Source organism: Strix aluco, chromosome 1, assembly GCF_031877795.1.
Source record: "Strix aluco isolate bStrAlu1 chromosome 1, bStrAlu1.hap1, whole genome shotgun sequence".
NCBI classification, from domain to species: Eukaryota; Metazoa; Chordata; class Aves; order Strigiformes; family Strigidae; genus Strix; species Strix aluco.
In genome coordinates, this window is record NC_133931.1 from 72,566,430 (window position 1) to 72,581,263 (window position 14,834).

A 14,834-nucleotide genomic window follows, 5' to 3' on the forward strand; every position below is an offset into this window, starting at 1 on the left:
TTCACATCCTTACTGGGCAGCATTTTCTTTATTGGCTTGCTCATCCACAATGCATTGCATAAATATTACACTGATAGTTCAGATTAAAATTGATGAAAAACTGATTTCTGTGCTTGTTTAGGTCATAAAAACTTAGAGATTATGAAAATAAGAATAGCTTTGACTAAGTCTGGTGTTTCTAAGGAAGTTGGTTACCTACCCTAGGATACAATGGAAGCTTACTGTATTCAGGATTTATGTTTTTATCAGAACATGAAAATCTTTCTCTTGGTATTTTGAAGAGGAACAATGAGTTATTAGAATGGCATGCCAAATTGGGAAGGATAAATATTTTAAATTGTGTAGGTGCTTTTGAGGGGGGTTTGTTCTTGGGGGTTTCTTTTCTTCTTTTGGGTGGATTTTGCTGGTGTTTGGTTTGGGGTTTTTTTGGCTTTTTTGTTTGCTTTTTTGTGTTTTGTGGAATTTGGGTGGGATTATTTTTTTATGTTGAGTGTTGTGTATGGTGGGGATTGTGGGGGAGGTGCTGGGGTGGGGTTGGTTAAATAGGTTAGCTGTGATTTAGGCTGTAGGATGTTTCTGCATTTGGACACTTGAAATCAATGCTAACCTGCAATTCTTAAGAATATAGCAAGACATGGTGCGGTCCCAAAACTGCTTTGACAGTTTTTTAAAACACAGAGCTTTTAAAGACAGTAAGGTAACTGCAAAGAAGTGTGTGTGGCTATGCAGTTATAGTGAGATTTCTTCCACTTTTGGAAAAGAATAAACTAAGATAACACTACTTGCACTTAATAAATACTTATGCATAGATTAAGGCTAGAGTTCACCATAGAATAACTGTCTTGCTAGTCCCTTGGCTTTCTGAAATATTTCGGAATAGTACAGATGACTCTGTATTCTCTGAAAATACAGCTGTTTTGACAGTGTTGAATTGCAATCACAAGTAGATAAGCTCTTTTCCATTAATGCAAATCATAGGAAGTGTTCATCCTCTTTAGTAAGAGAAGGAGTGTTTGCTGTAAGAAGAATGTTAAAAGGAGACAGATGCAACTGTTTCACTTCAGGCTTTTCGTTTAGTTGAAGAAACTTCCATATTAGAGTTGAAAGCATATAATTAAATCACTGGTATAGCTGTGCTGGGGAATTACTGGCTTTCATTTAATTTGTAACAATATGCATCGATTCAGTACTTTGAGTATCAGATAAAGCACAGAAGGCTTCTGTACCCCCTTCAAAATTTGCTGTTCATTATAGCAGTTATATTTAGCTCTAGTTTGATGTAGACAGACCTTAATTATTTTGAAGTAACTCACTATATAAACATGTAAATTGCCTGAAGATTTAATGTGAAGAAAAGCTTTTTCAAATCATCGGTTTGTTTTTTTTCTAAAAGCTTTGGTGTTAGCAGCACTTCTGCCTTTCAGCTTTGGATTTTTTTAGTATTCTTTAGAAGCAGTAGTGTTATAAACCAGTTTATCCAGTCATGTGTTTCTGAAGTGGGGTTTATCTCATCCTATTCTTAGTTTGGGGAGAAAACTAGAGTGGATCCTCACTTATGCCTCAAATTTTGCGCCCCATGCTCTAGTCTAAGGTAGTTTGTCAGGTGAATGAAATATGCAGTACATAGCTGGACTACTAAGATTTAATTTCTGAAAAATAAAAAAATCCTCATTTCTTTCCCACTCACCTGCTTTTTCATTCATACCCTTTTTCTCCATTTCTTGAAGGCTTGAAACCTTGAAACAGAAAATTGCTGCTGGTTAAATCTGTGAATGATCCCACAGAACTCCCTTGATGGTATATGAGATGTTTCTAATGTCTCCTTAAATGGATCTTTTTGCTTCCTGCACAAGAATATTCATCATTTCACCAACAGCCGGTATCTTATTCAAAGATTTCCCGGACAGGAAGACAGAAGACCTTCCATTAAGACATACACAGGGAGCTTCAGCTCAGTTAGGTTTCTTTATCCGTGCATTTGGCATGACTGATCTGTGTGGTCCAAATCAAGTCAGTTTCTCAACTATTTCACTGAGTTACCACATACCCTAATGTCTTCTCTGGCCCTGAGTATTTCTTCAAGTAACCTCCTAAGTTTATAGCTAATACAGTCCATTCTTTGGTAATAATTCAACTACCATGCCTTTTTTTTTTTTTTTTCCTCCCTAGTAAGGCAAGCGTTCACAGGTTTGGTGTTCTCTTCTTCATAATGGGAATTTTTTTTTTCAGGCTAGGTGAAATTCAACTTGATGCATATTTTTAGAGAAAGAGTTGATTTCTTTATAATGAGAAAGTCAAAGATATGATGCTGAAGGATAGTCCTTTTTCTGTTGCTGTTTTGTCTCTGTATCATGTAAAGGTCAAGCAAAGATGTTTTTTCAAAAATGAGCTTTTGAGCCGTGAAGGGTTAGTCCAGAACTTTATGGGTAAACATTTATTTGGAAATCATCTTTTAACTGAAGCAGGAAGCCTTTGATCTTGCACATACTATAGTATTCTTCACAAAGTCCATTGCTTGTTTTCTACCTTAAAGTTTTATTGATTTGTTCTGTTGTTGTAATTTTTGAGTTGTCAGGATGATCCATCTTTATGAACAGAAAAAAATACTAAAAGTATACAGAAGGACAAGTTTTTTTTCTTAATACCTCATCGTGTCCAGTTTTATCCCCTTTATAAATCTGTTTCTGATCTCTATAATAAAATTAGGAACATGAATTTATCTGGCCTCCAGAAGTTTGTTGACTTGAAGTTCTCAGCAATATACTTGTTTTGGTCAAGTGTCTTTTAAACCTTTTGTGCAGGTATTGGCCAGTGTAAGTGGCCAATAGGACAGTTTAGATGGCTAAGAACATTAAGCACAATTTTGATTTTTTCGCCTGTTACAGATTGGAAAAGGACAGCAACTGATGCTGATGGTGATGCATCACAGTGTGATGCATAAGGGAGCCTTGAATTCTGTACAGAGCTTCATAGCTCTTTTTTTAAAGACTAATCTCTTAAGGCTACTTAGACAAAGCAGTGTTTTGGGGAAAGAGGTGTGTTTTTCAGTTATTTAATAACAGTAACATTAAAACTGTTATTGCATAAATTTTCACAGTTGTGCTTTGGAGAACTGGTCTCCGCTGGCAAGGTGTTAGAAATTGTTTATGCATAGTAACTGAGCTCATTAACTCAGCAGCAGTATGCTCTGAATCAAACGGCATTATGAACTCCTAGGTGCAGGTACATGTATTTTGATTTTGTGACTGTTAGTGAAGTATTTGAGCACTTTCTGATACTGTATTCAGTAATGATTAATGTCTGCTATGTCTGTCTTCTCATCCTAGTGATGAGAAGCATGTGTCTTGACATTTTAATGGTACATATGCATAAAGAGAAACTTGCTGGAGACGAGTCCTAAAAGATGCACTTGTTTTCATTAAGACATACTGAAGCTGAACGAAAGGCACTATCCACGCTTACTCTAAAGCAAATGCTTTCAATGAATGACTCTGCCTAACAAAGATGTTCTTCTGGGAGAACCATTCCTGATACTGACTGAACCACCTGATAACTGCTTTCAAACTAACTGCAGTTGTATATTCCTGATTATCAGCTCCTTAGGCTAAAGCTTCTAGGGAAAGTGTTGAACAACTACAACCTATACTGGAGGAACACTATTTTGAAGGAAACTTTCCCAGTCCCCTTCAGATGTACTCTCTCTGGTAGCACATGGAACAAGCCGCTCTCCTTGTGAACTGCTCACCAATATCAGCTCAGCTGATCTGTTGCAAAGGATGGTGTACAAAGAAGGGAATTAATGATTGCTGTGATTACTATGTAGAAGACTGATAAATGAGGCTAGTTTCAATCTTTAAAACAAAACTTTACTAGACCAACTTTCATTAACAACACACTTCATGCTAATGGTTTGTTTTACACTCTGCTAATTGTTACTGTTAGGTATTCAAAGTGGTCAGTCCTTAACAGTCATATCTTACAATGAGCTGTAAGGATAGAATACCACTGTGGTGATGCTGTGTAGTTGGCACTAATAGCTGCTATCCTTGATGGTCTCAATCACAGAAGTCAAAGTGAGTGGGCTCAAGAGCTCTTAAATATGAAAGGGTAGAACTGAAATGGACATAATCTTCCCTCAAATTAAGGAGCTTGTCCTTTTATAATGTGTTTTTGTTTCTGGACAACTCCCATTCCTTGACCTCTGCCGTGGACTATATGCCGTGTGATACTTGGAGAGGCGTTACTTTTCCAGGTCGTGGCAGGGCCTTGTCGTGTTGTTTGCCTGTTTGGCTTTCTTTCCCTTTCCCTAGTTGCTACCACATTTTCTTAAAGCAAAAGAAGTGTTTTCCTAGCTCTTAAGGTTGTTGTCTTCAATGCCTTCTTCCTCAGTGAACTGCTTGAGTTTCAGGGGCCTTTGTTTTCAACCCGTGTCCCTATTTTCAAGGCCTTTGCTGCTGTTGGGTGATTAAACTCCACATCCTAATAGGATATCTGTGGCACCAAGCTCCTGCTCACATGCCAAATTCTAGCAACAGGCTTAAACATCTGGGACTGGAGCCTTGCACAGTTAGCATACAGCTTACAGCCTGTTATTAGCAATGGCAGAACTATTTTTACTGAATACCAACTGAAAGGCCTCTGCTTTAGGTACAAACCGTTTCCTCAAAAATCACTGTTCTCTGTGTTTACAGTTGTCATAGTGTAATGTATGTTTAATAAGGTTACCTGGCAGCTGCATGAACTTACACCACTGCTGCACCCCCAGAATGAATTCTTAATCCGTAGAAGAAGGAAGGGGACAGGTACCAGTGGGAGAACATTTTTCAGCAGAACATCATCTTCACTTCTAACCTCACTTGAATTCTTGAGAGACTAATAAAATCTCTTCAAACGACGAGCCTTAAAAATCATAATTCCCATTAAATAGTAAGCAGCACGAACTAAGTAGATCTTTCTGTTTTTACTATGTGTTATAATTCCCTGTCACTTCTCTCCAGGCACATAGGTCCTTCCAAGTTTATGCTTAATAAATTATCTTCTATATGCTTCACTCAGTTCCAAAGGAGAGACAATCACGTGGCTCACACTCTTCTGTCTGCTCTACAAATGCCAGCTGCTGGGGGTCTTTTTTGTTTTGGGTTGGGTTTTTGGGTTGGTTTTTTTTGTTTGTTTTAATTCAGTCTAATTGATACTCATTAAACCAAGAGTAGCTGTTGCTAGTTTTGAAGTCTTCACTTACAGCTTTGAACCTGGAGAAGGGTTTTTGTGTCAGAGCTTTTACAGTTTTTTCAGTTATATTAGTTAGACTGAAGGAAGGTATGGCTTTTTGTTTGTAACCTTACTTTTTGTATATGTTTGAATCACCTTGGCTAATAGATTCTTACTGTATTCCTTCTGAATGAAATATTTCTTGTGAAACTACTGTGCACTGCGTTTAGGATGCCTCCCTGTGCCATGCTGTTCCATGCCTTTATGTCCTTAATGTCTCATGAAGTTGCTGCCCTATTCAGATTGATGTGTCTGCATGCATACATGAACTAATTTGGCTGTAGTGGGTATTCTGTGTTTAAAGGCATGTCTCAAAACTACTATCTGTAACTAATAATTGATCAATTCCCCAAGCCTGTGCAAAATTTAATAGATTGTCTAGCATTGTTTGATTTATTTGCCATAATTGCTTGACTGATACATCTCTGCTCAAAATCACAACTTGTGTACTTGTCTGCAGACATTATAAAAAATACGAATCTCATTACCATAAAACATTTTTAAAACAAATTTATTAAAGTAGTAATTCTATTATTTGATTTGAAGCTGTCTTCAGATTTATTTCTACCTTGTGGTGTTACTTGTTGTTCTTTGTGTTTTAGCATTTCTGCTTTTGAAATTGGCAGTTTTCTCTGCCAAGACGTTATCTGCTTTCAGTTGGTGGTGATGTTAATCTCAATAAACAAGTGTCACCACATCTAAATTTTTTGCTATTTTTCATAATGAAATAATTTTGAACATTGGAGGAAAGTTCTAAAACCTTATAGCCATCTACCTAGAAACTTGTCTTTGGTAAAGTAGACATTTTTGAGTTGATATTACCTGCTATAATTTAGGAGTGAAGGAAGATGATTTTTTTAAGAAATGTCTTCTTCATATGGCTTGATGGAGATGAATCACTATGTAAGCAGTTCTCTGTCCTAGTGCATACCGTCCCGTATCTGACTTTGTCTTTGCTTCCCTCTCCTTTTCCAGATCCTGGAGTCTCTGTGGATAGTGATGAGTCGCAATGTGAGCCTCTTGTTTACTACCGTTACAACATTAGTGACAATCCTCTTCCATAGTGGGACAGCTCTTCTCAATTTTGTGCTTTCAGTGGTAAGTAGTATGTCATTGGTTTACATGGCCTGTTTTACTGAAGGAACCTAATGGCACATGTTGTAACAATGAAAAATCAAACCTAAAGCATTGAAAGTGTCTTCTAACCTTATCTAACACCAAAGTTCTTAAAGATTTTGCAACTTTCAAATCTGTTGTCTCGGGGCTCATTCTAGGCAGAGGGCAAAATTTGTGTAACTTCCACATTAAGGAACTGGCAGTCTTCCTATCATTCTGTTTATGGAAAACTCTTGTTTCTGGCCTCGAAGATATTGAGCTGCAACTTGTGATATCCTGCATAACTACTGAGATCTTATGCATATTAAGTCCTCTTAAGCATATACTTAAACAAGCCAGTGTTCTCAGAAGAAGGAAAAAATTGTTACAAGGAAGTGTCAGCAAAAGTATTTATTTCACAAGGATTACCTTATATTCCCTTTTTTAATGAAGTGTCTCCAGCAAATCTGTGTGAGAGGGTTGTTCCGTTTTTATTTAACCTCTGTGAGCTCTTACCTGCAGAATGTTTCCTACACAGAGTTAATTCTTGTTAATGTTATTGTCCACACTGAGTAGTAGTCTCTGAAACCTTTTTATTAAAGGTGTGTTCTTTAACCGATGTGTTACTATTCTGTGAGCTAGATGTTTATAGTTTCTTTTGTTTCTAAATTCCACAGCTGTGTGCAGTAATTTATAATGGTAGAGGTAACTTCTTTCTTCTCATTTGCTGTGACAGCTGTTACTTAAAATAAAAATCTCCTAAAACACAGGCCTGGGACTTTTTCCTGTTTTAACTAAACAAGTACTGATCTTGGAAGCTTGACTGAAATTCATGTCTTGGTTTTTAGTTCAGGATTCAAAAACATCTGTTAGAAAGAAAAGTACCTTGCCAGTTTAACTTCATTGCCTTCATTGATGCTTGCTCAGGAGGAGGTCTTTGTAGAGAAAGCTGCAAAATTGAAATAATATTTAACAGCATTTCAAGGCAGCTGTGTGGAGTCTCCAATATTAAAGAAAGAACCGATCACAGTAAGACTTAATGGAATAGCTGTTTTGAACTGAAGAAAATCACTGCAGCTTGATTTTGTTGTTCTGTAGCTATCTTTCAGTTAGTAAAGAAAAGATTGCATGGAAATACTTAATTTCTTTTCTTACTTAGTCCACAACTTCACCCATGATGACACATTGAAAACAGTGTCTGAGAAGTTAGTATGCTTAAAAATGACACGTTTTTATAATAATTGCAGATTATTTCAGTGCACTCATTGCTCAGACAAAAATTTAGCTCTAGATGCCTAATGGCTTATACAAAGTTCATTACATACTGTTGCTGTGATGCACGATCCTGCGTTTTTGTCTGTCAGCAGAGTCCCGCCACTTGCTGGGGCACTGTGCAGTCAGCTGGTTTACCAGAGCTAGTTTGGATATTGCTGTGTTGGAATTCTTTTAAACATTAGATGCCCTAAAGGCTACTCTGTTTCCTCCACTTCTGTTGTAGGTTGGATATGTTACTCAAAATGGTCATATAAATGGTCATATAAAGCTTTCCCCACCAATGGGTGATGAGTGGATCAGGAGCAGCCCCTGAGAAGGACTTGGGGGTATTAATAGATGGAAAGCTGACTGTGAGTCAGCAATGTGCGCTCCCAGCCCAGAAAACCAACTGTATCAGGATCATCAAGAGAAGTGTGGCCAGCAGGTTGAGGGAGGTGATTCTGCCCCTCTACTCCACTCTTGTGAGACCCCACCTGCAGTACTGTGTCCAGCTCTGGGGCCACCAACATAAGAAGGACACGGACCTGTTGGAGCCAGTCTGGAAGAGGCTGTGGGAGAGTGCTATAACTAAGTCTTGTTTGTGCTCTATGTTTCATAGGCTGTTGTGTCTGCTCGGAGACATCGTTTCTCATTTATGAAAGTATCTCGCAAAGGTTCTTGCTCTAAAAACTAAACAGATTTTCTTAAAACACAAAAAGGTAAATTAATGGACTTGTTTTAGTAGAGTTTAGTGTGGGTTTGTTAACAGCTTATGACTGAAAGGACTTAAATTTAGGATATTCAGTAAATAGCCTGCACTAAATAAAGGTTAATAGAGTCCATTATTTGGGTCAGAAAGTAAATGAAAATGCTAGTTGAGAATTTAGTTGAACCTTAAACTACTTTTTAGGATATCTTAACTAAACTGTCATGAACTCCATGTAGAAACAATATAACTGCTTCTTAATTTTTCCTTGTCATGTCCCGCTCAGACGAGGGAGACAAGTGACTCAGATTTGCAAATCCCCAGTGGAGCGGACAACAAGTCTCCAAGTCTAAACATTTATTAACTACTCACAATGTACTAATTGAACACACGATAGTTGGCTAGGTATATAGCAAGTTGTGACAAGCAGTATAATATGCCTTGCATTTCTTAATGGGAAAGGGAAAAGAGGGAGATAGAGGGAATGAGGAAATACAGATCACCAGTCTGGGTTTCTGTGCTGATCCCGCTGGCGAGGGTTCCAGGAGGCAGCTGTCTTTTTCGCTTGCATCCATCTTCTTTGCTTCACTGCACTCTCCAGCGCCGCCCGCGCCGCCCTCCCCACCCCCCCCACCCCCCCCCGCCTTCCTCCAGATTTATACCCACTTTCCTTGGGTCCGTCCCTTAGGTCGACCCACATACCTACATATATCCCATGTACGGGGAGGGGTAAGGTGTTTCATGGGATGATGTAATTAGCATGATCATGTTAGCCCTCGTTAGCATATTGAGGGGTGTTAACTTTAATATGCATTTGGTGGATAATGAAGCAAAGGTCATTCACCCGACAGATGGCCCTTGAAATTTGGCCAGGTACACCAGAGCAGAGCCGTCCTGTCTCCACAGGGCTCCCTCCTCCAGCTGCATCTTGTGTTATTCGGGCAGCCTTATCAGCTTCAACCTCCACAGAATGCACCCTGTGACTCATAGTTTTGTCTTGCGAGTGTTTGAGGCATTTCTTCGATCAGCCTCAACTTTTGCTTTCTCAGGCTGTTTTTCTTAGTTTCTCGCAGGCCTGGTTTCTCATCTCTCACATTCCTTATGCCTTTTTTTTCCCCATCTCTTTCCCTGCTGCAACAGCTTAATGCAATAAGGAGAGAAAATCCAAATGTGACCCTAGGATAAATCACTGCAGCTTTCTTAACTTTTGTGATGTGCATTGCTACTGAATCCCATTTGGTACTATGTCATTGTTAGATTTACCCGCTATTCACATTCCTTCCTTCAGAGCTAAAGAAAAACACCCTTTAAGTGAGAAGGAGACAACCAGAAGTGACCTTAACAGTTCTTGTTCTTCTGGGTCTGGAGGCATACTTACATCTTTCGCTGTAGTGAGAATTTTTTTCAATAATTTGCTTTCTAAGCATGGGTACCTTTAACGATTTAAGCTGAGATTTCAGCATGAGCTCTTTTCTGCTCTCTTTCGGAAAGTCTTGAATTATGAAGTTCACAATTTCCTGGGAGAACTCTCACTATTTTCCAGTAAGGAGAAAGAGCTTTTGTATAGAGTTCATTTTGAATGTGAAGACAAATAGTTTCAGAGTTTTCTATTGTTCTGTTTTAGTTTCTGCATCTTTGAGTGCTACCTGGCACAATATCCTTACCCCATCTTCTTTTTTTTTTCTTGTTAATGCAGTTTTGGAATGGAATTTTTACATTTTGAATGGATTGAACCCTAAAGCTAGGTAGGCAGCATTTGAGCACATTTTGTGTGTTGCTGTGGTCCAACCAGCAGTGTCAGCTGAATCACAGAATCAGCTAGGTTGGAAAGGACCTTGAAGATCATCTAGTCCAACCATTAACCTAACACTGCCAGTTCCCATCTACACCATATCTCTCAGCGCTATGTCAACCCTACTCTTAAACACCTCCAGGGATGGGGACTCCACCACCTCCCTGGGCAATCCATTCCACTGCCTAATAACCCGTTCTGTAAAGAAATACTTCCTGACATCTAGTCTAAACCTTCCCTGGCACAACTTGAGGCCATTCCCTCTTGTCCTGTCGTTTATTACTTGGTTAAAGAGACTCATTCCCAGCTCTCTGCAACCTCCTTTCAGGTAGCTGTAGAGGGCGATGAGGTCTCCCCTCAGCCTCCTCTTCTCCAGACTAAACAACCCCAGTTCCCTCAGCCGCTCCTCGTACGACATGTGCTCCAGACCCTTCACCAGCTTTGTTGCCCTTCTCTGGACACGCTCGAGTCATTCAATGTCCTTTTTGTAGTGAGGGGCCCAAAACTGAACACAGTAATGGAGGTGCGGCCTCACCAGTGCCGAGTACAGGGGCAGGATCACTTCCCTGTCCCTGCTGGCCACGCTATTGCTGATGCAAGCCAGGATGCCATTGGCCTTCTTGGCCACCTGGGCACACTGCTGGCTCCTGTTCAGCCGGCTGTCAATCGACACCCCCAGGTCCCTCTCTGACTGGCAGCTCTCCAGCCACTCCTCCCCAAGCCTGTAGCGCTGCTGGGGGTTGTTGTGGCCCAAGTGCAGCACCCGGCCTTTGGCCTTATTGAAACTCCTACAGTTGGCCTTAGCCCATCGCTCCAGCCTGTCCAGGTCTCTCTGCAGAGCCTCCCTACCCTCAAGCAGATCAACACTCCCACCCAGCTTGGTGTCGTCTGCGAACTTACTGAGGGTGCACTCGATCCCCTCATCTAGATCATCAATAAAGATGTTAAACAGGAGTGGCCCCAAGACCAAGTCCTGGGGGACACCACTCGTGACCGTCCTCCAACTGGATTTAACTCCATTCACCACAACTCTTTGGGCCCGGCCATCCAGCCAGTTTTTTACCCAGCAAAGCGTGCGATCATCCAAGCCTCGAGCAGCCAGTTTTGCCAGGAGAATGCTGTGGGAAATGGTGTCAAAGGCCTTGCTAAAGTCAAGGTAAACTACATCCACAGCCTTTCCCTCATCTAATAAGCAGATCACTCTGTCGTAGAAGGAGATCAGGTTTGTCAAGCATGACCTGCCTTTCATAAATCCATGCTGACTGTGCCTGATCCCCTGGTTGTCCCGCATGTGTTGTAAGATGGTACTGTGGATGAGCTGCTCCATCAGTTTCCCGGGTACCGAAGTCAAGCTGACAGGCCTGTAATTTCCTGGATCATCCTTCCAACCCTTCTTATATATGGGCGTCACACTGGCCAATTTCCAATCTGTCAGGATCTCCCCGGTCAGCCAGGACTGCTGGTAAATGATGGAAAGCGGCTTAGAGCACCCCAGCCAGCTCCTTCAGCATTCTTGGGTGTATCCCATCCAGTCCAATAGACTTGTGTGTGTCTATGTGATGCAGCAGGTCACTGACTCTCTCCTGGATTGCGGGGGGGTCGTTCTCCCAGTCTCTGTCTTCTGGCTGAGGGGGCTGGATTCCCTCAATACAACTAGTCTTGTTATTAAAGACTGAGGCAAAGGTGGCATTAAGTACCTCAGCCTTTTCCTCATCACTTGCTACCAAGTTTCCTTCAGCATCTAGCAGGGGATGGAGGCTCTCCCTGGTCTTTCTTTTGCTATTGACATACTTATAGAAACATTTCTTGTTATCTTTAATTGCTGAAGCCAGATTAATTTCCAGCTGGGCTTTGGACCTCCTGATTTCCGCCCTGCATAGCCTCACAGACTCTTTGTAATCATTGTGAGTGGCTAGCCCCTTCTTCCAAAGGCTGTAAACTCTCCTTTTCTCCTTGAGTTGCAGCCAAAGCTCCCTGTTCAGCCAGGGTGGTCTTCTCTGCTGCCTGCTCCTCTTAGAGCACCTGGGGACTGCCTGCTCCTGAGCCATAAACACTTCCTTCTCAAAGAGCGCCCAGCCTTCCTGGACCCCTATACCCTTCAGGACCATCTCCCAAGGGATCCTGTCAAGCAGGTGCCCAAACAAGACAAAGTCAGCCCTTTGGAAGTCCAGGATGTCAGTCCTGCTTAGCCCTTTCCTGGCCTCTCTAAGAATAGAGAACTCTATTATTTCATGATCACTGTGCCCTAGTCGACCTCCAACCACCACATCATCCACCAGTCCTTCTCTGTTCACAAAGAGGAGATCTAGCAGGGCACCTTCTCTGGTTGGTTCTCTCACCAACTGTGTTAGGAAGTTGTCCCCGACACATTCCAGGAATCTTCGGGACTGGTCCCACTCTGCTGTGTTGTATTTCCAGCAGATGTCTGGGAAGTTAAAGTCCCCCACAAGAACAGGGGCAAGCGATCGTGAGATTTCACCCAAGTGCCTATAGAATATTTCATCCACCTCTCTGTCCTGGGTGGGTGGCCTATAGTAGACTCCTACTACAACATCTGCCCTGTTGGCCTTCCCCCTGATTCTAACACAAAGACACTCCACCCTGTCTTCACTACACTTGTATTCAAGGCAATCATAACAGTCCCTAACATACAGTGCTACCCCACCGCCTCTCCTTCCTTGTCTGTCCCTCCTAAAGAGCTTGTAGCCATCAACTGGCGCACTCCAGTCATGGGAGACATCCCACCATGTTTCTGTGATAGCCACTACATCATAAGTTTCCTGTTGCATCATGGCTTCAAGCTCCTCCTGTTTGTTACCCATGCTGTGTGCATTGGTATACATGCACTTCAGATGGGCTGGTGTTTTGCCCCCTTCCCCCTTCAAATTTAGTTTAAAGCTCTGTCATGAGCCCAGCTAACTCCTGCACCAAGATCCTCTTCCCCCTCTGGGACAAGTGCATCCCATCTAACGCCCAGAGGTCTGGTGCCCTGTATACCAACCCATGGTCGAAAAAACCAAAGCCCTGACGGTGACACCAGTCTTGAAGCCACGAATTCATCTGCTGTGTTCTTTGGTGTTCATCCTCATCCATCCCCCCAACTGGAGGGATAGAGGAGAACACAACCTGTGCCCCCGACCCCTTGATCACTTTCCCCAAGGCCCTGAAATCTCTCTTCATTGATTTAATACTTCTCCTGCTAATGTCGTCACCACCTACCTGAAAAACCAGAAGAGGGTATTAGTCCTTGGGTTTGACTAGAGAGGGGAGTCTTCTTGCGAGGTCCTTGACGCGGGCCCCAGGGAGGCAGCAGACTTCCCTATGATGCGGGTCTGGTCTGCATATGGGGCCTTCGACACCCCTCAGAATGGAGTCCCCCACTACAATGACTCTTCTGGGGTTCCTTTCAGAGCTGGTTTTAATACCTTTTCTAGAGTGACCTGGCCTTGGTGGTCCTTGGTCTTCCTCATTGTTTGTCTCATTCTCTTCCTCCATGTCTTCATTCAAAAGTTCCAGGGTCCCGAAGCTATTGTGAAGGGGCACCATGGAGGGTGAGGGAGGTTGGGAGAGAATTTTCTTGCCTCCCTGAGCAGGGACCTGTTTCCAGTCTCCCTCATCTCTTAGGTTCCCTCCTTCTGCCTGGTAGCATGAGGGTGAGGGATCACCTGCCTTGCCTGGAGCCTCTATTTGCTCCTCTTGATTCATGGGTGCCAAGGTGGAACTCCACCAATCTCCCTTTCACATTCCCTAATACTTCTTAATCTCTTGACTTCTTCTTTGAGTTCTGCCACCAGGCTGAGCAGGTCATCCAGCTGGTTGCAGCGCACACAGGCGCTGTCACTGCGGCCCTCCAACAGCACTGACAGGCTGAGGCTTTCCCTGCAGCCTGGGACCTGGACTGCTGCATGTTTGCGCAGTTGCTCTGTCTGGGTCGCCACGTTCTTGCTGGTGGTGCTTTTGAGGCGAGTGGAGACCATGGCTCAGGCTACTGGTGGTTGACAAGTACTATCAACCGGTGGTTTACAGGTACTATCTGATCACCCTGAGCTCGGTGGGTAGCGACCACAGGGTTCTTATCACCGAATTAATGGTGGGTGGTGCTGGTTCCGCCCATGCTAACTAGGAAGCCCTCCCAGCTCGTTACCGAGGGGTGGGTGTGAGCTGCTCTCCTCAGCAAGTGACCGTTGGTGTGTTTACACCACATTTGAAACAGGCGCCACCAGCCCTGGGCTCTGCCCACAGCCCACGCCTCCTCAGCTGCCCGCCCACCGGCTTGCCAGTCTCCTTGGAGCCGGCTAGCTGCCTTTCTGTCTCCAAAAAGATTCAAAAGCCCCCCCCCAAAAAAGCTCCTTTCCAGTCCCTTTTGCTGCGAATCCCCCCAGTACGGGCTTACCTGCACTGGAGCTGCTCTCCTCGACGAGTGACCGTTGGTGTGTTTACACCTAGTTCGAAATGGGCGCCACCGGCCCTGGGCTCCGCCCACAGCCCACGCCTCCTCAGCTGCCCACCCACCAGCTTGAAAAAGCTGACTCTCTTGAAAATGCCATGTCTCTGTTTTGACAAAAGATAGACTCAGGGAAGTTTTTTTTCTAAATGTGAAACAGCAAGAATTCTTCTAAATTATGTCTAGGTAGAGCTGTGTTTAAAAGAAAGCACTACTCCAGCTTTAATTGTACTCTTGTTTTTTCGTTTTGCAGGATTCTTAGTTGCTACAGAAGA

At 42.7% G+C, this 14,834-nt stretch overlaps 1 protein-coding gene across 3 annotated transcripts in view; it reads left to right on the forward strand.

Moving 5' to 3' along the window:
* TMEM245 (transmembrane protein 245) overlaps nt 1–14,834 on the forward strand; it is a 94,120-nt gene that overhangs the window by 52,357 nt on the left and 26,929 nt on the right. For all 3 annotated transcript variants that reach the window (XM_074824972.1, XM_074824982.1, XM_074824991.1), the window contains one exon: nt 6,244–6,366. In XM_074824972.1, the coding sequence (XP_074681073.1) occupies nt 6,244–6,366 (123 nt within the window). The remainder of the gene's footprint in view (nt 1–6,243; nt 6,367–14,834) is intronic.